At 41.7% G+C, this 22,162-nt stretch overlaps 1 protein-coding gene across 3 annotated transcripts in view; it reads right to left on the minus strand.

Moving 5' to 3' along the window:
• The window catches only part of Nubpl (nucleotide binding protein like), a 323,396-nt gene that overhangs the window by 186,603 nt on the left and 114,631 nt on the right, over nt 1–22,162 (minus strand). For all 3 annotated transcript variants that reach the window (XM_038336358.1, XM_038336360.1, XM_038336359.1), the window contains exon 7: nt 2,759–2,852. In XM_038336358.1, the coding sequence (XP_038192286.1) occupies nt 2,759–2,852 (94 nt within the window). The remainder of the gene's footprint in view (nt 1–2,758; nt 2,853–22,162) is intronic.

Below are 22,162 nucleotides of genomic sequence, written 5' to 3' on the forward strand. Positions count from 1 at the left end.
TAGCGCTGCCAGTGTTAACTGCACATGCTACTGCCCAAGTAATCTAAGACACAAAGATGAACAGGAGGGAACTTTGGCATTCAAGCAGCTTATAGTCTAACCGGGGAGATGACCCACACAGCACTAAAATATCCACTCATTGATGCCCCATTTGCACGAAGGCAGTGAGTTTGGTTCTATGGGAACCGCAAAGGTGAATGAAACAGACTCTAGGGAGGAGACCCGTGCAGCATAGGCGTGCAGGCTTCAGAGGAAGAAAACCTGAGTGCCGAGGACTGGGCCAAATTAAATGCTACAGGAATTTCAAGGATCGATAAATGGCTCCTATCTCAGGAAGAGCTGGGGACAAAACAGGGACGGGGGACTGAAATACACAGCCTTTAAAGGTTAAGCAGGACATGGGCATGCAGCCGACTGCAATGGAAAGACATTTTGAATGAGGATCAACTGTGTGTAGAGACAGATCAGCAAAGCAAAGGGAAGCAAGTGAGCAGCTCTGAGGATGTGGGCAGTTGGTACACAGGATTTGGGGGTGGATCTCACCTGATGCGAAGGGATTTATAGGAAGTCTAACCACAGACACAACACGGGTCTCAAGGGTTTTTGTGACTTAGAGGAATAAAGAACATAAGAAAAAGTAGGACAGACTTTCTTAAAAGAGTTTTAATGTCAATGGTGAAAAGGAAAGGAAACTCGGTTTATAATTAGAGAAGACATAATTCTGAAGGGCAACTGATAAAACTGAAGGGCAAACAGGGCTCTGCCAGGCTGTTCCAGATAATACAAACTGACGACAGCCAAGCCCGAAACAGCTCCCGGAGCCGACCCACGTCTGGTATCTTCTTAGATGTTGAAAATGAAAATAAAATTTATGCCCAGGCAGTGCTGAAGCATGCATGGGCAGCCCGTATATGGCGGTTCTGTTGAACTTGTCCATATTTGGTTTCATGGTCTAAGTTGATAAGGACGACTGACAAGGTCTCGTCCTCAAGAGGACACCAGATCTCATTACAGATGGTTGTGAGCCACGATGTGGTTGCTGGGAACTGAATTCAGGACCTTTGGAAGAGCAGGCAGCGCTCTTAACTGCTGAGCCATCTCTTCAAATTTCAAATAAAACTAAATCTCAAGAACTAAGCCTTGAAAAAACATTTTAACAAACTCACAGAGAAATGATCACACACACCCCCAAGGTCTCTGGGGCATCACTTCGGCATGTCTACTGTGTGACAGTGTTAGTCTGCCGCTGCTTTGAGGACCGAACCCAGGAAAGTCCCGGTTCTACCAGCTGCAACTCTCCTGAACTGTAGGATCAGTGTAGAGAAAATGGAGTCTTTACTACCTGTGTCAACACTGGCACGCACAGCACATAATCCTAACTGTGACTCTACTGAGCGCTGGGGTGGTCACAATGGTCGAGACTAGCATAGGTCAGCACAAAGACAGAAGGGGCCCTTCTGCAAGTCACCTGGAAAGCTAATGAAAAATAATCAAACGTGCTGCTTCTCAATTCCCTTCAGACTTTGCTGGAATGGAGGAGTTAGGAAGGCCCAGAGTAGTCTCTCTGGGTTCAAAACATGACTCCTCACTGTCCACCCCAGCAGAGACCACTGGCTAGACAGTTACTTGTTGGGCGCAAGAATTGACACATCCACTGTAAATATCATTTATCATAGAATCACTGGCATTATTAACTTTAGCTTAAATGAGTTGGTCTAGCTGAGGATGAACTCAGCAAACCATGACTCGGACATTACCAGGGACCTCGAAGCAGAGGTTCCAACCACAAACTTTAAACTCAGTCAGAACTGATGAGAACTTCAGCTACAACACATTGGAAATATGGGACCTTGGGGTCAGTTAACTCCTCTGCCTTTCAAAAGGGAAGGCGTGCTATATAGTAGAGCAATCATCTAAAGGATAAACTAATTTGCCCCTCTTACCAGTTTCATCTTTTATAGCCTGCCTTACTAGGATACTCAATTAAAACAAGTACATTAAAATGTTTAATACCCATATTAATGAGGCTCTCCTACCAGCAACAAAAAAATCATTTATAGCTTGCCAAAAAAACTAGATTTAAGCCATTTGATAATTAAGTGTCAACAGCAAAGCTGAAATAATCAGTAAAAATTTATTTGCAAAGATATTTTAACTTTCCATTATGTTCCTAGAAGCCCAATATGTGTACACATTTTTCTAGAACACAACCGTTGTAGAAAAAGTGTTAGAAATAGATTTAAAACGGAGAAACTACCAATGTTTACATTCTGCGTCAGAGAAAGATACTTACTGTTGTAGCCATACACTTGACCAAATAAGCTATTATATATATTCTCTTGACTTTAAAACAAAGGAAATAGCAGAATATAAAATTTTCCCAAAACTGTATTTTCCAAAAGCCAATTCCTCCTACTTACTCCTACTCAGTTTCATTAACTAATATTTTCTGGGTGTTTGCTACCACTTTGCTGTTGAACAACAGTCAACATGTGTGAATAGCCATGAGCTACCTAAATATATTTACATACTAAAATTTTTCTAGAATATAAATTTATATTATTACTTTTAAAAGTACCTTTTGTTTTTATAAATACACATATTTATCATCAAAACTTCACTGCATAATTCAATGATCTCTAATGACCAATCTATAAATAATTTTAAGACGGAAAGTTTGTCTACGATATAGCTTATTTTTATGTATACTAACAGCAATACATCAAAGAAAGAAAAAAATCAAACTTTTAGGATTTACCTGAAATAGGAATATTCTGTGAAACAGATAATTGTACATCTCCTGTTCCTGGTGGCATGTCAACAACTAAATAGTCCAGTTGACCCCAATCGACCTAAAAAGCAAGAAGATATAAATATTGCCACTGCATAACAATTTCTGTGAATGTTGATATAAACAAACTTAATATATAACTAACATACCTAAGACAATAGCTATCCTGAGCCCCCTCTGGGGACCAATGCTGTGCTGTGGGCTAAGGGCACAGGGGTGTATAGATGGTAGACACACATAGATGACACACATAGACACTACCTACTGGACCTGCTTTGAAGGATAAGCTTAAGTTTCCAGATAACACAGTACTATATACACATAGTAATAGCCTCTTTTACTACCGTCTTGTAGGCAGGATAAATCATTTACTTTCGCTGGATATAACTTACATTTTTGTCTAAAAAGATCTTAACTTTTTGTTCCACGGAGATTTTGCTTCATATTTGTTTGTTTTAGTATAGCATTTCTTATGAAAATAATTTTTTGTTATTTTTCCATAAAAATAAACCCACTAATAATGAAAAAACATAATAACTGGGAAATTATTTAATTTTAATATGACTAATTTCTCAGTACCAGTACTAGTTGATTCTTTTTTTGTAGGCACAGAGTTTTAAAGGACTCACCATATAACCAAGTCTGTAACACCCAACTTCACTCCAGATAGAGAAGCATCCTGTGCTCGTTTCTCCTCGGCTAGGACTTCCCTCGGCTTCTCTGTCTCTGTGAAAGGCCTGGGGTCCTCTTAGTTACCTGAACTAGAAAGCTGACCTCATGACTGATGCTTCTTTCTCCCTCAGTGCCCTGGCCATTGACTTACTCTGTCTGATAAAACTCTCTTGAAACACACCCACTTCCTCCTTCGACAGTCAAAAAATAAAGCCCAAATCATCCATTATCTGATCTTATTAAAGCCTCTGGGCCACTGTCTGTCTCATGACTCCCAATCCAGGTGTCCCTAGCAATAGAGAGAGGGGGAGAGAGAGAGAGAGAGAGAGAGAGAGAGAGAGAGAGAGAGAGAGAGAGAGAGAGAGAGAGAGAGAGAGAGAGAGAATTAGCTACTGGTACGGTACTTAATTGCTCTTAATTGCTTCTGCTGCTCTTAAAGTCTGAGTTTCTGCTCCCCAAACTGCCTGGTCTTTTCTAGTGACCCCACCTCAGCTCAAAATTCATTTCCTTGGGGAAGACTGCCAAGTCCACTGGACTAGACGGAGTACCCACTGTGCATGTTGCCAGATTACTTTTGTCCTTATCCAGAGAGACTTAAAGTGCTAATATTGGGGACCTAGTCAATAACTGATAATTAAATGCTTATTTACGACATTACAGATTAACAGGCAACTATCTACTAGATACAATGTTTCCAGTTCTACATAAAGAAGGTGATAACTTGTGAAAGGAAAGAGCCTACTGACTCTCAGACACTGGAGTGGGCAGGGACAGTCCCCTCCTCTGTCTAAAGATCCATCTTTTGGGAAACTGTAAACTGAGCTAAACACCGTAGCAAGAAATGGACGACACAGGAGCTGCTTGCTGCCTTCAGTAATGAAGAAACGTGAGGCCTCAAGACTTTCCACGTTATGTGGAAACCTATAAATAACTCGATATTCTGTCTCACAAGAAGTGCAGCATAACACTCTGCACCATTGCTGGAAGCGCAAATGGCGCAGGTAAGTGTGTTTACTCATACTGTGCGGGGTAAGCATGTGTACTCATACAGCACATGGTAAGCATGTTACTCATACAGCACATGGTAAGCATGTTTACTCACACAGCGCACGGTAGTAAGCATGTTTACTCACACAGCGCACGGTAAGCATGTTTACTCACACAGGGCACGGTAAGCATGTTTACTCATACAGCACACAGTAGTAAGCATGTTTACTCATACAGCGCACGGTAGTAAGCATGTTTACTCATACAGTGCACGGTAAGCATGTTTACTCATAGAGCTCACTGTAGTAAGCATGTTTACTCATACAGTGCACGGTAGTAAACATGTTTACTCATACAGCACATGGTAAGCATGTTTACTCATACAGCACACGGTAAGCATGTTTACTCATACAGCACATGGTAAGCATGTTTACTCATACAGCACACGGTAAGCATGTTTACTCATACAGCGCATGGTAGTAAGCATGTTTATTCATACAGCACACGGTAAGCATGTTTACTCATACAGCGCATGGTGGTAAGCATGTTCACTCATACAGCGCACGGTAATGCATCTCTTTAACATGGCGATGACAGTCTGTGAGGCATTCAGCATTGCCCTGTGTGCCGGAGATAAAGTACTGAATAGAGCAAAGTCTCAGTCATCATGGAACCAACATTTTAGGGAAGGAAACAGAGAGATGGGCAAATCAGGAAGCAGCGTGTGTTAGGCAGAAATCTAGAAGCTTCCCTCATATTGCAAAATTATTTGGTCCCTGATTTGGAAATTTAGATCAGATAGGAAGTGGTTTCTTAGAAATCCCTTCAGTCTGAACTGCAGACAGCAAGGGTTACAAGGTCAGAAGAAAAAGATTTCCCAATGGATTTCATTGCCTCTGTTTCATTCTCAGTCACGTGGTAAAGATGCTCGCAAAGAAGGGAGATGAGAAGCTGGAGGAAGGGTCCTACTCAAGAGCTGGTCAGAACCTGCCAGAGCAGCTATCTGAAGGAAAGCTCTTCAGCAAGAAGTCCTAGAAACAAGAGCAGAAAGGCACACTGGAGGCCAGCTGGGAAGGCAGTGTGCCTTCCTAGAGTAGCACCCACCTCCACAGCCATCCACAGCTTGCCTTCCCTGACACCATTTTTCTTCACAAATCCATCAGTAGCTGATACTTTGTTGTGATTTGCTTTTAGAGTCCCTTGTGAGTTCACAAACAGACAGTTGTAGGAGCCTACTCCTACAAGGTCAGCCAGGGTTCTTGGGTAGGGGATCCTCGAGGCCAAAGTCAGAAGAAATGGAAGACAGGATAGAATCGGGAGGTCTGTCTGGTCATGCCGAAGCAGCCAAACAGCCCAGAGTTTATTTCAGAGCTTGCTTATATAGAAAAGCAGAACAAAGCACAGCACAGTCAGTCAGTCAGTATCTAACCACAAGACCATTCCTGTCCTTGAGTGAGCAGCCTCCTCTCTAATGCGTGCTTGCTGCTCGGAAGCAGCCTTACTTTCTCTCTTGATGTTCCCGAGGTTTGACGTCAGCAGTATATCTCTACTAGATAGAGTGTTCTTTTCTTACAGGATAAATCAGAAATCTCTCAGAGCCCTCAAGGTTATAAGAAAAAGGAGAGCAGGCAAGCTTGAACTCAAATGACTTCTTTAAGTCAGAAATGACTCCAGATGGAAACTGAGTCACACGTGGGCTCCCACAGATAGTGGTATAATAACATATTTTTAAGAAAATAATGAGTACAGATTGATTTTCAATAGCTTAGAAAATGATTACCCTAAAGCTACCCTTAACTGCTGTGGCAGTTTGAAAGTAATTGGCCCCCATAAGCTCATAGGGAGTGGCACCAATAGCAGATGTGGCTTTTTTGGGGGTAGTGTGGCCTTGTGGAGGAAGTATGTCAATGTAGGGGTGGGCATTGAGGTCTCCTTTGCTCAAGCTCAGTGTGACACTCAGTTCACTTCCTGTTGCGCATGGCCAAAGATGTAGAATTGTCATCTCCTTCTCCAGCACCATGTCTGCCTGCACGCCGCCATGCCCCACCATGATGATAATGAACTGAACTGCTGAACTGTAAGCTACCCAATCAAAGGCTTTCCTTTCTAAGAGTTGCTGTGGTCACGGTATTTCTTCACAGCTGCCATCTAGGAAACTCTCCCAGGAAGATAAAGGACATTTTCTCTTTTTCTGTCCTCATCTGAGACTGCTAGCACTGGCAGATGGGCAGGTCTCTTCATTTCAGAGAATGCCACATGCCAAGTACCAACAATTGATCACTGTTTTTCCCTGCCATTTAAGCATGTTGATCATGCTACTTCCAATTTCTTATTTCAGAAAACCAAGGTTCCAAGGAACTAAAAATATGTCACTGTACAGCAGTTCATTTTAAACGACTCTCAAATTGGATTCCAACTATCTGAGAAAAGCTGGCCAGGACCTATGTGACGCATACTGACATTCTATAGAAAAGCTGGCTGACTGGACAGAGTTTAACTCCCGTCAGGAGGCTCACAAGCATGGCCTTCAATCAGCAGATGTGTGTGTTGGCGCCATAGCCTTTGTACGTGGCCTGTTGAGTGCTCGTGACAGAAACTGCTTTGCTGGGGCCGACAGTGACATTCGTACAAAGTATTTTGATCATATCTGACCTTCTCCACCTAACTCCTCCAAGATTTACACCTAAACTCTGTCTCCCAGCCTTGTGTCCTCTGTTTTGTATTCATTCACTCATTCCAATCAGTGTTGCCCTAACTCATAAGCGTGGGCCCATCCACTGGAGTGTGGTCTAGCTATCAGGGGCCACGTGCTTAAAAGAAGTTGACTCACTGTTCTCCAGAAGTCAACAGCTGCCCAGTAGTTTGAGCTGATCCATCCTTCCTTCCTTCCTTCCTTCCTTCCTTCCTTCCTTCCTTCCTTCCTTCCTTCCTTCCTTTCTTTTTGTTTGTTTCTCTGTAACTTTGGAGCCTGTCCTGGAACTAGTTCTTGTAGACCAGGCTAGCCCCGAACTTACAGAGATCTGCCTGCCTCTGCCTCCCAAGTGTTGGGATTAAAGGCGTGCGCCACCACAGCCCAGCTTGATCTGATTCTTAATACAAAGCATCCCTGGAAGAAACTGACCCATATTTTTCTCCATCCTTACTGGTCTCCCCCAAAAAGTACACACACCAAAAGCTCAGCCCTTAGTGTGACAATGTTGAGGAGTAGCAGAGTTTTTTATCGACACTGTTGTGTAGTTATCCTGCCCACATCAAAGTATATCCAAGAAAGAAGGAGAGAAAATCATTAAGACTCAGATATTCAATAAAAAACAAAAGGAAGTAAAAATTACAAGTCTTAGGAAGTTTCTGAAACTTACAAGACTCACAAGGCCTTCTTCAAGCTAGCAACTGCTAGAAGAGACTCTGAACAGCTAAGCTGTCTGAAAGTTAAACAGGAAGTTGCAGGGATAGGTACAATGTATGAGAGTCATTGAGTCATCCATGCCGTTGTAACCTCTCACAGTTAGTCCTAAAGGTACACTCAATAAACTAACGGGATCACCAAATGCATTTTGGGCAGAAAATGAAGTTTCTTTGGTATGTTATTGGTGGGTGCCCTCTGTGGTGAGTAAACAATGCCCCCAATCCACACCACTACTACAAAAGCTTATCTTGAAATCTCAGCCTCCCAAACTAGAGATTAAAAAAGCATCCTTTATAAACTATTTAGCCTCAAGGACTCTGTTTTAGCAACTGAAAATGGACTAGATTTTCTTAGTTTACCTGATTTCTAAGATATAAAACAGCTCTTTCAGCTTTAAGAGATGCTATTTTGATAAAACTATCTCCCCAACCTCAGACGAGACTGGGTGTGTTCAGAGTGCCACGTCTACAGACATATTTCCTCAGTTCCAGAGACAGCCCCTTAACAGAAGAGACTGCGGCAGGCATGCCTGCTGCTCCCTCTCCATGGCCAGACTCCTCCCTCACAGCTGACCAGTGTTCAATAAACATGTATGGGATAACTGCGCATCAAGTTGTTACTTGCAATTATTCTATACAACTAACATGAAAACCCTCTCCACGTGAGAAACCTTTAATGCACAAAAGAAACCTAAGGCAGAACAGTTGTGTTACATGTCTGAGCTATGCGCAGCTTTTGCTCTTCCTAGCGGCTTAATTATAAGGTCATGCAAGATTTTATTTTGGTTGCAAGAAGAAAATTGTTACAAAAGAGAAGTTACTTAAATATAAATTCCTTAGCAAAAACCTGAATGATAAAAAGGTTTTAATTAACGGCCTTCTGAGTGGAACAAATAAACAACACAGTGGATACACTAAGCCGATCTTTGTAACCTCTATTAAATGCGCCCAATTGTAATAAGACATGGCTCAAGTTATAACAGAGTTTTTCGCAAATGTTTTCATTTTCCTCAAATAATTTAGTTTTCTGAGCCATTTTAAAACAGTTTCCCTTCTATAGGAAATGGGAAAGGGGGCTTACTTGAAAGGCAAGGAAACTCAAGAGAGCAGCTAATGTCCTCAGGAGGAGAAACTTCCTTCACAACATCTTTCTTCTGATAAGTTGTTCTCTAGCAAAGGACTAGAGCAAGCTGCACAGCATCAATGCACAGGGCACTTGCTAGCCGAGCCTGACCCAGGGGTTCTCTTTGCCCACACTGAGCCCATTTACTGAAATAATATTTAAAGCAGGACGTCCCACAGAGACCCATGTAAATCCATAGTATGAGCAAAGCAAGAAAATTTCAAGTACAAAAATAACAGCATTTCCATAAAAGTAATGGTTTTCAGTGATTTACAGGAATATCCAAGTTCTCCAAAAGCATAATTTGCTGATTATGTGCACAGATATTCATAACTATGAAGAAGATGCTGATGAAGTATAGAACTATGAGCAAAGACGCCTAAAATATAATAAACCCGCTTTAAAAATCAAGACGTTTCCATTTGTAAGCAAATAACCTTTAGCAATAGCTCTCCCTCCGCACATTCTTTCCTGTACTGCCCTCCCATTGCCGTGCCCCTTTAATCTTCCTGTTTTCATTGCCTCTGTATCCCTATGTAACACTGTATTCTAGCGCCCCTTCCTTGGAGGACACCCACTCCCCACCCAGTCCCTTACCAGCTATTTACCTCTGTGGAAATACGTGTATCTAAAGCTTAAACTAACATTCAAATATAAGAAAAATGCATAATGTTTCTCTTTGTGGGTCTGGGCTACCTCTCTCGGCTCATTACCCGCAGATCTCATCATTTCAGTCTCTTTAATGGGACGACACTACGAATAAACCAGCCACACCGAGGACAGCTGCGTCTCAGGTGCAGTTGACCAGGACAAAATGGGCTCAACTTTTGTTGCTCTTGTTTTGTTTTGTTTCGTTTGTCTTGGGTTTTTGTTTGTGTTTGTGCTTTTTTTGTTTTGTTATTTTTGTTTTTAAGAAAGAGAATGAACATGAAGTTGGGTGAGTAGGAGGGGAAGGAGTTGGGGGAGGGAAAAGAATATGATCAAAATACATTAAATGAAAAAATTATAAAGGTTAGGTTTTTAATTACCAAAATAATTATAATCCTTTATAGACATTTAAATAGCTAAAGTTTAAGAACATTTTCTCAGAAGGAATTACAATTCACTTTTCCAATCTAATCCATGCAATTTGTAAAATGTATTTAGATATGCAGCACTCTAATAAAGTTACAACATTACTAAATACTTTGATGACAATTTTTAAGAATATTTTCATGGTTATTTAGGACAAAGGGCAAGATTACAGCTTCCACAGAAGCTGCTTTCTGGATCCCTATTAAAAACATGGAGAGCCATTGCTCACGTTTAGGCTCTCCAAGGCATCAGAGCACCAGAAGAACACCGTCTCCCACGAGACCAGGGCAGCCAATACACTACATGCATGTGCCATCCAAACAGTCACCAAGTCAAGATGGCCCTTGGTTCTAGTTCCCGCCAACGCTATCCACCTTAATTTGGGGCTCAGGGACTCAAATGGAGCCAGGCTGGTGCAGAGAAGAGAGCAGAAAGTGGAGCAGCCAGTGACAGGAGGGTACAGCAGGATGAAGCGGGCAGTCACTGAGCCTGTATATGGTCACAGTAGACGCCTGGAGCATGCGTACTTGATAAACACATGGCGTTATGACCCCTGTTTTACATATAAGAATACTAAAGGGTTGAAATGTGGCACATTTGTCAAGGTCATGCTGTCGCTAAGTTTGAGGCCTGGGGTACATATTACTATCCTCCAAACTTCTCCAGAGTTCTGCTAACAAAAACTCATGACCCCAAGAACACAGTTTTTTCTGTATGTGATTTGTGATATATAGGCATATAAGATAGAACCCACTTAGATTCACAGAAAGTCAATTATTTATATAAAACAGATAAGAATTATTTTTACATTTTCCCTTTTCAGGTTCATTTTAATGAAATTCTCTCCCTCTCTCTCTCTCTCTCTCTCTGTCTCTCTGTCTCTGTCTCTCTCTCTCTCTCTCCCTTCCCTCCCTCTCTCCCTCCCTCCCTCCCTCTCTCCTTTTCCTGCCTGTTTTTGGACAGTCTTTTATATTAGAATAAGAGTCCTAGTAAGCATGCAATCTTGGGCACGGATCTCCCGGTGTTGAGATAGTGACGAGCACTTGAGTCATCCGCCACCCAACAGGTCGTGTCTGAAATCACTGTCACTCTACCAAACACCTAGACAGGAAAATGATGTAATCACTGGAAGTCGGGAACAGATGGAAATACTTAAACAGGTTTCTCACAAATATCTGTAGTTTTTAACATATTTTTGAAACTAGGTTAGCAGATTTCATGTTTAAATGCAAAAGATCAAAATCATCAAAAAAGAAACCAACTGTGAGAATTCCAGCTGAATACAAAGCTATATTTTATGTTTGACCTATTATATTGAGGTTTGTAGGTCTTAAATTCTATTTCAACATTAATTATAATTTTTTTAAAAAAATCAGAACACTTAAAAAAGAAGTCTATAAAACACTAAGCATCTGAAACTAGCACACAAGAGCTGAATCTGAGCGTCTAGTCACCAGAAAGAGTTGTAGTTCGGGAAACAGTTTATGTACATTGTAACAACCTTGAGAAAAATTAGCTGTGTGAGCAGATGTCAGACCGCGGAGTCCTCTGGACTCTGGCTCTCCCATCTGTGGAGGAAAGGGTTCCAGCCTGGGTGAGCGAGCATTCAGACACTGTCAAGCACTGCAGAGGAGAGAGAGGCGGCAGTGACTGCTGAGTGGAGTGAGAACACCTGAGAAACTGCTTACAGAGAAGGGGGAGAAATACTTTCCTCTCAAAACAGAGAAGCAGCAGAATAAAAGAAGAAAGCATGTATACTGCATAAGACAAAATGGCTTATGGTTAAGAAACCTCCTTCTGGAACGATGACATTTTATCGGACGATTTAGCTGAACTTCACAAGATGAGACTGAAAATCACCGTGGTTCAACAGTCTACTCTGAATGCCCTCCTAAAAGTCCTTCCTGTGTGTCACCTAAGGTCTGATGAATTATATCAACAGAAAATGTTGTAAATGGCACAGCAGACGCCATCTTCAGTTGCTGAGGAGATTTCCCACACACAGGTCCCCAAGGGCAGGGCAGGCAGGGGTTTCAACTCCACCCTGAAGGTTGTAGATCAAGCATAACCACCCAGAAAACATAGAGCTTCTTTGTACCCACATACAACAGGAACATACTCGGCCAAAACCTGCAAGCTCTTCTCATTCTGTGACTTTTATACACCTCAACACCAATGTGGGATCAAAGAGAGGAACAGAAGAGAGTGCCACATAGGATGTGGCCCTCGCCGTGCCATGCTGATCTTGTGGTATATATGGAATCTGCTTGCTTTATGAATGTAATTTAGCTGAAATAGAATTACACAGCTTTCTCCCTTTCTTTCCTTCCCTACAGTGACTCCCACCTGCCCTTCTGCAAACCCTTTCATGCCCCCTTTCAGCCTCAAGTTGGTAGTTTCTTTTCCTTTTATTATTATTGTTAAATGCACATATATGTACATGATAATCTAAATAAGTACAGCCTGCTGAGTGCACCTTTGTTGTCTGTGTGTATATGCACATGGAAGCCTCTCTAAAGGAAACCAGATGCTGGAACACAGCAAACCTTAATACAAGAAAACCGAAACAATCCCATGTGTTCTACTTGACCATTATGCAATAAAACTTAAAATTAACAGGAACACTTCTAAGTGTTCGTAAGTGAATAGACTCACGAAGATTAAACAACTCATTACTGAATGAAGTAATGGATCGGTTGAAGAAGGAATCAAGAATGAAATCAACATATTCATAAAAACTAAATGAAAACTATACAACAAAACCTCTGGGACACATTAAAAAGCCATTATGAAAAGGGAATTAACAGCTCTAAGTGCCTATATTAAAAGGTCAGAAAAAAACACAAATAATGACATAATGAAGCAACTCAAAAATTTGGAAAAACAAGAACAAACCAAATTGAAACCTATCTGGTAACAAGAAACAATAAAAACCAAAGCAGACATTAATGAAATAGAAATAAAACAATACAAAGATCAATGAATCTAAGAGCTGTTTCTTAGAGAAGATAAGAACGACAAATCCTTGACCCAATTAATCCGAAGAATGAACAAAAGGGCCAAAATTAACAATACCATAAGTGAGCAGAAGAACTACAACAGACACCAAAGAAATACAAAGCACTATACAGCCTGTACACTGGAAAATCTGAAAGAAATGGATATGTTTCTTGATTCATCTAAACTACTAAGTAAATGAAGAGACCAACAACTTAAAAAGATCAACAACAAAGAAGACTGAGAAAGGGGTGGGGGGAGCCTCCCAACAAAAAAAGTCCATGCCCTGATGAATTCATAGCAGAAATTTACCAGACTTTCAAAAAAGATCTACAACTGATCTTTCTCAAACTATTAAAAAAAAAGGAGCACCCCCAAACTCCTACAAAGCCCACATCACTCTACCACCACAACCACATGAGGACACAACAACAAAATGAAAACCACCCATGGATATTCCTGATGCAAGCATCCTAATGGAATACTAGCAAGCCAAAGACAACCACATTTCAAGAAGATCAGACACCATGATCAAGTTGGGTTTATTCAGAAATGCAGGCTTGGTTCAATATACAGAGGCCAACAGACACAATAAATAATAATAAATGAACTTAATGGGCTGGAGAGATGGCTCAGTGGTTAAGAGCATTGCTTGCTCCTCCAAAGATCCTGAGTTCAATTTCCGACAACCACATGGTGGCTCACAAGCATCTGTAATGAGGTCTGGTGCCCTCTTCTGGCCTGCAGACATACACACAGACAGAATATTGTATACATAATAAATATTAAAAATAAATAAAAATAAATGAAATTAAAGATAAAACACCAGATGCCATAAAGACCTTTGACAAAATCCAACATACCTTCATAATCAAAGTTTTAGAGGGAATAGGACCAGAGGGAGCATCCATCAGCATAATAAAAGCTATATATGACAAACCCACAGCCAATACTATCGTAAAATACACAATACTCAAAGCAATTCCATTAAAATCAGGGATGAGATAGAACTGCCTACTATCCCTACTTCTTTTCAATACAGTGCTGAAAACACTACCCAGAGTAATAGGCAAAAGAAGGAAATGAAGGTGCTACAAATATGGAAAGAAAAAGTCAACTTTAACCCTTATTTTTAGATTACATGATATAATGAGATCCTGAAAGTTCTAACAGAAAAATTCTAAGAACAATCAACAATCTCAGCACAGTGGCAGGGTTCAAAATTGATTTGTGAAAATCAGTGACCTCTTTATACACCAACAACAGACAGACGGACAAAGAGATCATGACACACCTCCACTTACAATAGCATCAAAGACAAGAAAATATGGGCAAACATAAATAAGGAGGTGAAAACCCCTACCATTAACCTTCAAATCTCTGAAGAGAGAGAATGAGACAGATACTAGAAAATGGAAAGACATCACATGCTAATGGATTGGTAGAAATAATATTGTGAAAATGACCCTCCTACCAAAATCAATTTACAGATTTAATGCAATCCCAAACAAAATATCCAAAGAGTTCTTTATAAAGATAAGAAAACTCATTGAGAACTTCACATGGAAGCAGAAAACACGCACAATAACTAAAGCAATCCTGAGCGAAAAAATCATACTAAAGGGATTGGTATTTTAGGCTTCAAGATGTATTGTAGAGTTACAGTAATAGAAATGATATGGCACTGGCACAAAACAGACATACAGACCAGAAGAATAGATGGATAAGCCAGACATGAGTATAGCTGACATTTAAAGAGGGAGGGGACATCATCTTCAACAAATCATGTTAGAAAAACTGAATGTCTAAATGCAAAAGAATGATATGAGACCCATAACTATCTCCTTCCATAAAAATTACATCCATGGGCATCAAATACGCAATCTGAAACCTGAGACAGTAGAATTGCTAGAAGAAAACACAGGCAGGACTTACAAGATACTAGAGCAGAAAAAGACTTCTGAACAAGAAAGACGCCATTTTCTAAGAAATTGAGGCCAATAATTGGTAACTGGGACCTCAAAAACAAAAGAAAACAAAACAAAAGGCTTCTCTCCAACTAGGGAAACCATCAATTGAGTGAATAACCCACAGAATGGAAGAATCTTTGTCAGCTAGCTATACTATAGACCAGACAAAGGATAAGTATCTAGAATATACAAAAAAAACTCAAAAACAGTGTCAAAGAAACATACAACCCAAATTTAAAAACCAGCTGGGAATCTAAACAAAAATCTCATAGGTGAAATAGGAATGAATAGGAAATACCTCAGAAAGTGCCCGTCATCCTTACCAGGTGGGGAAGTGCAAACTAAAACAACTTTGAGATTTCATCTCGCCTCAGTCAGAATGGCCAAGATCAAAATGACTCACAACAAGGGCTGAGTTGGGAAGCCAGGAGCCTCGTTCACTGTTGGTGGGAAGGAGAATCGGTGCAGCCACTCTGGAGACCAGTGGGAAGAACCCACAAAGCTAAACATAAGTGTACCATGGCCCAGCTCTACCACTCCTTGGTACACGCCCAAAGGACGACATCACAGACCACAGACATCGGTTCCGTCGTCTTCATTGCTGCCCTGATCACACAGCCTGAAAACGGGAACACGCGCGTGTGCCACAGTGACGCACATACGCACTGTGGAAGACTCTTTAGCTGTGTGGAGAGAAAAATGAAATTGGTTGACTACTGGTTTACTTCAGACCTTTACTAAAAGGTGGTTGGTTGCTGAGACTCAAACTCAGGTCTGCAGAGCAAGCACTTCGCTGAATGAGCCATTCCCCTGCCTCAGATACATGCTTGTCTCCTGATCTGTCTTTAGTTACTGGGGGAACTGTTGCTACGTGATCTCCTTCCCTTTGATAAGATGTAAGAATCTACTGAAATCCAAGGAGAATTCTTTGGCGTGCAGAAATATACCTGAAAATTTAAAACAGTTACTTACAGCTGTAGCATGATTTTTTTTAAAAAAAAAAAAAAAAAAACCTGATATATTTCAACAAGAAAAGAACTCAGCAAAGATCCAATGCCAGGCAAGAGAGTTGTGTGTGGCTATCTGCCAGCACGCTAATTAGAAACTCGGACAGCAGAGTTTGACTAGTCACCCACCATTCAATCTGAAGAGCATGTTTTGCTTCTTTACTGTACAGCGGGACAGAGTCCATCAGAGTGAGCAGTTCCCCAGATGCTCATCCCAGCAACTTCGCCTTTTACAGATCAAGATACTGAAACTCGGGAGTCAAATATTTGTTCCAGAGTTACCCCGCAAAGCAGGACAATAAAAACATCCTTTTGTTTTCAAAGGGGAAATCAGATTATAAAGTTGAAAATAAAGACCCTGCTAATTAGGTAGCAGTATCACAGTGAAAAGCTGTTCTTAGTGAACCATGCAAATAAAATTTTCTTGTAATGAACACAATCCTCACAGATGAATACTGTGAAAATATTCATGCATTTGTGGCTTTGCCATATTCCAAAATTACCCAAGTAAATAATCTCTAAAATCTCTTTCCCAAATGCCTAGGTGATTCAAACAGGTATTTTTTTGAAAATTAAAGGCAAAATTCTCTAGAGTAAAAGTGATATAGAAATATGTGGTCAAATTTAACAAAAACTGCAAGTAACAGAAAACTGGGGCTAAGAAGTGAGCAGAAAAGAAGTCCCACCTGTTGTTTGGGTAACAAGGGAGCTGCACAGAAGACAGTGCATCTACTTTCACGAGCACCATGGAGTAAGACCTAGCGTCACACCCTTCAACTAGAACGTCCTTTAACACAAAGATGCCGAGAGAGACTACAGATTACAGGTAGTAGAATTAGGAAAGAGACGTCAAAACCAAAGAAGAAAACAGCCTGAGGATGGGGGCAGGATGAACACACAAAACAGCGTAATTCCCAAGTCTCAGGTCTGAGCACTTCAGAACTTCCAGAGCTACATAATCACTTCAGCACTACCCTAGAAAGCCAGGAAACCTAGATCGTGAGATTACGATGCAATAAGGTAATGGATGAGTTCCATACATCCCATTAAAAGCCCATTAAGTGAGCAGCTGTTCCTCCATTCGCAATTAAGAAAACTGCATTACAGTGAGCTGCTCAAAATAAATTTACCTGATGAGCAGGTAAAAGTGGTAACGGATCTAGACGTTGCTCCTGCCTCAACAGGTATCTGCGCAGTTCACATTTATCTAATATGATAGATCACACATTAGTATGCACGCTAAAGATGTTGTGTAGAAACGACTGAGTGGGGAAGATAATTAACATGGAGTTTATCCCTAAATCAAAATATAGGCCAACATTCATATGTACCAAGCGTTGTCTGACACTGGGGATACAGCAACTCTGTTGTTGTATAACAACTCTGAAGTCCCTGCCCCATGAAGGGAGGACAGGAACACAAACAAACCAGTGAGTAGACCACAGGGAATCCTGGTGAACTAAACAGATAATTCTGTTTAGTTTTCAAATGGTCAGAAGATACTTAAGGACATGTTCAACTTCCTTAGCTATCAGGGAAATGCAAATCAAAACAACTTTGAGATACCATCTTACATCTGTCAGAATGGCTAAAATAAAAAACATCAGTGATAGCTTATGCTGGAGAGGATGTGGAGTAAGGGGAACACTCATCCATTGCTGGTGAGAATGCAAATTGTGCAACCACTTTGGAAATCAGTATGGCAGTTTCTCAGAAAAATGGAAGTCAACCTGCCTCAGGATCCAGCAATACCACTCTTGGGAATATACCCAAAAGATGCTCAATCATACTACAAACGCATTTGTTCAACTATGTTCATAGCAGCATTATTTGTAATAGCCAGAACCTGGAAACAACCTAGATGCCCCTCAATGGAAGAATGGATAAAGAAAGTGTGGCACATCTACACATTAGAGTACTACTCAGCGGTAAAAAACAATGACATCTTGAAATTTGCATGAAAATGGATGGAATTAGAAAGCACTATCCTGAGTGAGATAACCCAGACCCAAAAATAAGAATATGGTATGTACTCACTCTTTAGTGGATACTAGTTATAAACAAAAGACATTAAGCCTATAGTTCATGATCCTAGAGAAGCTAAGTAATAAGGTGAACCCAAAGAAAAACATATATAGACCCACCTGGAAATTGAAAGCAGACAAGATTGCCTGACAAAATTTGGGAACATGGGGGCGGGGGTAAGATGGAAGGGAGAAGGGGAGGGTTGGGGAGAGCTTGAGGGAATGGGATAGTCGAGATGGAGGAAGGACAGATATGAAAGCAAGGAAAGAGATATCTTGATTGAGGGAGCCATTTGGGGGTTAACAAGAAACCTGGCTCTAGAAAAAATCCCAAGAATCCACAAGGATGACCCCAGCAAAGTTCCTAAGCAATAGAGGAGAGGATGCCTGAACTGGGCTTGCCCTGTAGTCAGACTGATGATTATCTTAAATATCACCATAGAACCTTCATCCAACAGCAGATGGGAACAGAGGCAGAGACCCACATCGGAGCACTGGACTGAGCTCCCAAGGTCCAGTTGAAGAGTGGAAGGAGTTCATCCACTGAGACAGTTTGCCTGAGCTAATGGGAGCTCACCAACTCCAGCTGGACTGGGGATGAATGAGCATGGAATCAAACTAGTCCCTCTGAATGTGGTTGACAGTTGGGGCAGACTGAGGGGGCCAATGACAATGGCACTGGGATTTGTCTCTACTGCATGTACTGGCTTTTGGGATCCTATCCTCTTTGGATGTATACCTTGCTCAACCCGGATGCAGTACGGAGGGCCTTGGACTTCCTACAGGGTGGGGCGCCTTGCCCTCTCTTAGGATTGGAGGGGGTGGGGGAAGGGTGTGTGGAGGGAGTGGGAGAGGAGTATGAGGAGGGGAGGAAGTGGGAACTGGATTGGTATTTTTTTAAGTAATAAAATAAAATAATAATAAAAAGAAAAAGAAAAGAGAAAATACCCTACAGTCTTCCTACAATCTGGCATTATGGAGGCATTTTCTCAGTTGAGGTTCCCTCCTGTCAGATGACTTTAGCTTGTGTCAAGCTGACATAAAACTGTCCAGAACAGGCCTTGTCTGAACTTCTAGCTCTGTAAGTCAAAGATCTATTTTACTGTCTCTGGGAACCCCAGAAAGTATCATGCCTTGATCCAAAGAATGTTAGCCTCTAGAACTACTTTGGCTGCAGTGGGGGGCGGGGGGGGGGAGGGGCGGTGCTTCTAAAACAAAACTTCTGAGAGCTCCATGACATCCCGGCAAAGGGAGATCATGTTTATTTTGGGCTCATATATGCCTGCTATGGGGTCTAGGAAGAGGGATGGACTGCGGAGCATCGCTAAATGGGAGCCTACATTCTGTAATCCTGAGGGAAGTGGGTGGAGTAGATGCAGCGGTGTAGCATTTCCTCAGGACCCCCCTGGCAGGTGTCACAGAATCAGCAGAGACCTGAGTGTCCTAGAGTGAAACAGCTCTGGAGCTGTGCGAGCAGAAATACAGTCAGAATGCCGCTAGCAGAGTCTGCATCCCACCCCAGCCGCACTGCCAAGCAGGGCGGACAGGAGGTGTTGTGATTACTGCCCCGCTGGGCCGCACAGCCAGAGGTCATAGGTTGAGAATTCTCACCTCTGTCTGCATAACAACATAAGACAACTCCTTGAGGGAAAGGAAATTAATACCTTGATTATTAAGACTGGTTTGGTTACACCTATCTGGTTTAATAAACACACACACACACACACACACACACACACACACCCTGAAGAAGGAGTTGATATAAAAACCTAATGGCTTCTTTTTTAAAAAATATTTATTTATTTATTATGTATACAATATTCTGTTTGTATGCCTGCTGGCCAGAAGAGGGCACCAGATCTCATTACAGATGGTTGTGAGCCACCATGTGGTTGCTGGGAATTGAACTCAGGACCTTTGGAAAAGCAGGCAATGCTCTTAACCACTGAGCCATCTCTCCAGCCCACCTAATGGCTTCTTAATTAAGCTTCTCATTGAAATTATGGATGAGAATTTCCCAAAGCTAGAGAAAACAAAAATGGACACACAAACACAGAAAGCATTTAAAACTTCCAGTAGACATTACCAGATAATAATTTCTCTACAACATACCAAGATATTTAAAAAAAACAAAGCAAAGAAACAATACTAAAAGTTGTAAGGGGAAAAGCCAACTAATTTACATCAGATCTGTCATCAGCAACCCTAAAAGCTGAAAAAAAAAAAAAAAAAGAAAAAAGAAAAGAAAAAGAAATATGGGGAAGGGATAAAGGATGATATATTCCAAGTCTTAAATGTATATAGTTGTCACCGGGTGGTAGTGGCACACACTTTTAATCTCATCACTCAGGAGGCAGAGACAGGAGGATCACTGTGAGTTTGAGGCCAGCCTGGTCTACAGAGCAAGTTCCAGGACAGGCTCCAAAGCTACAGACAAACCCAGTCTCAAAACAACAACAACAACAAAAAAGTATACAGTTGTCAAGCAAGATTGCTATAACCAGCATAGCTAACAAGTTCAGTACGTGGATATTGCAAGGCAAAGGCAAGGCAATCCATGACAACTGAGCCAGCACTGTAAAAAAACAAAAGGGATCTTAAAATGCACACTGGAAGGAAATGAAGCTCCACATGCAACAGCCAGGACCTACTATCAATGAAAGCAACAGATGAGCAGAGGAGAATGGAGGAGGAACCAGGGATGTCCAACAAAGCAGATCAGCAGACAGCAGACAGCACAATAAAAAGAAGAAAAGAACGAAACCTTAGCAGCCAACCAGAACAATACACAACAAATCAGAAGCAGCAAACCCTTCTCAGCTGTAACCGCCAGTGTAAAAGCCCTAACTCCCAACTGAAAGCGATCTCTCGGCAGGTGAAGCAGTTGCTGCATGCCACACTAGCATGAGGACTGAGCTAAGACTGGAGCTCAGACTCCAGAATGTATGTAAATACCAGGTAGGCATGGCAGCCCGGGCCTCAGGAGGCAGTGACAAGAGACCTGGATCAAACTGGCTACCTAAGGCAGCTCATTTAAGCTTCGGGTCCAGCAGGACCATTTCTCAATATACAACGTGTGGAACTGTATCAAAGGTCCCAGCATTAGGAAGGCTGAGAGCCAGTGCTGTGACGGTTCTTCGCTGTGCCCTATTCCTTCCCTGGGAATGGGAACCGTTTACCCTGCACCACACAGAGTGCAACGACACGGCTCTTCTGTTGTGGTACTTTTTTTTTTTAATTTGTTCAGGGGCTCTCAGTTAAGGCACTGCTCAACCTCTGAAGAAAGTCTTTATTTTCTAAAGGCAAATTTTATTTTAAGGTGTGTATGTGTGTGTGTGAGTGTGTGTGTGTGTGTGTGTGTGTGTGTGTGTGTACATCAGTGCAATACCTGCAGAGGCCAGAATAAAACATCAAATTCCCTTCAGCTGGAGTCACAGGAGGATATGCACCATCTGAACCATTTGATGTGTGTGCAGGGAACCAAACTCAGATCTACTGTATGAGCAACACGTAGTCTTAATTCCTAAGCCATCTCTCTAGCTCTGTACTTAGACTTTTAAATAATGCTGGAACTGCTAAAGACTAAGGAGCTTTTTACGCTACACTGAATGCATCTTGCACTAGGAAATGGTTGTGAGTCTATGGGGACAAATGGCTTAAAAGTGATGTTAGGAGTCAGGTTGACAAAAGGTAGATTTGTGGTGGTAGATGCTGGTTGTGAATTTGACAGGGTCTAGAAGACTCTAGGCCTAACTGCAGGGATTGTTTAGATCGATGCAGTTGGGAAAACCCAGGGTAACTGCTAAACTGAAGGGCGAAGAGAGGAGAGAGGCAGCATGCTCACGCCCCGCCTCCTGCAAGGATCCACGGGGACAGACACCTCACACTTCTGCTACCAGGACCTCCCCACCACGATGAACTGGACCCTCGAATTGTGAGCCAAAATAAAAACAGGATCCTTTGTGTTCTTTTATCAGGGTATTTTTTTTTTATCACGGCAACAGGAAAAGTAACTGATTTGAAACGAACAAACAAGCAAAGCTGCCCACAGCTAATGTGTCTTGGCAAAGGCTCAAACCGGGGTCAGTTCCCAGATGTGCAGCACTAGGAGG

The sequence above is a fragment of the Arvicola amphibius genome, chromosome 7 (assembly GCF_903992535.2).
Source record: "Arvicola amphibius chromosome 7, mArvAmp1.2, whole genome shotgun sequence".
NCBI classification, from domain to species: Eukaryota; Metazoa; Chordata; class Mammalia; order Rodentia; family Cricetidae; genus Arvicola; species Arvicola amphibius.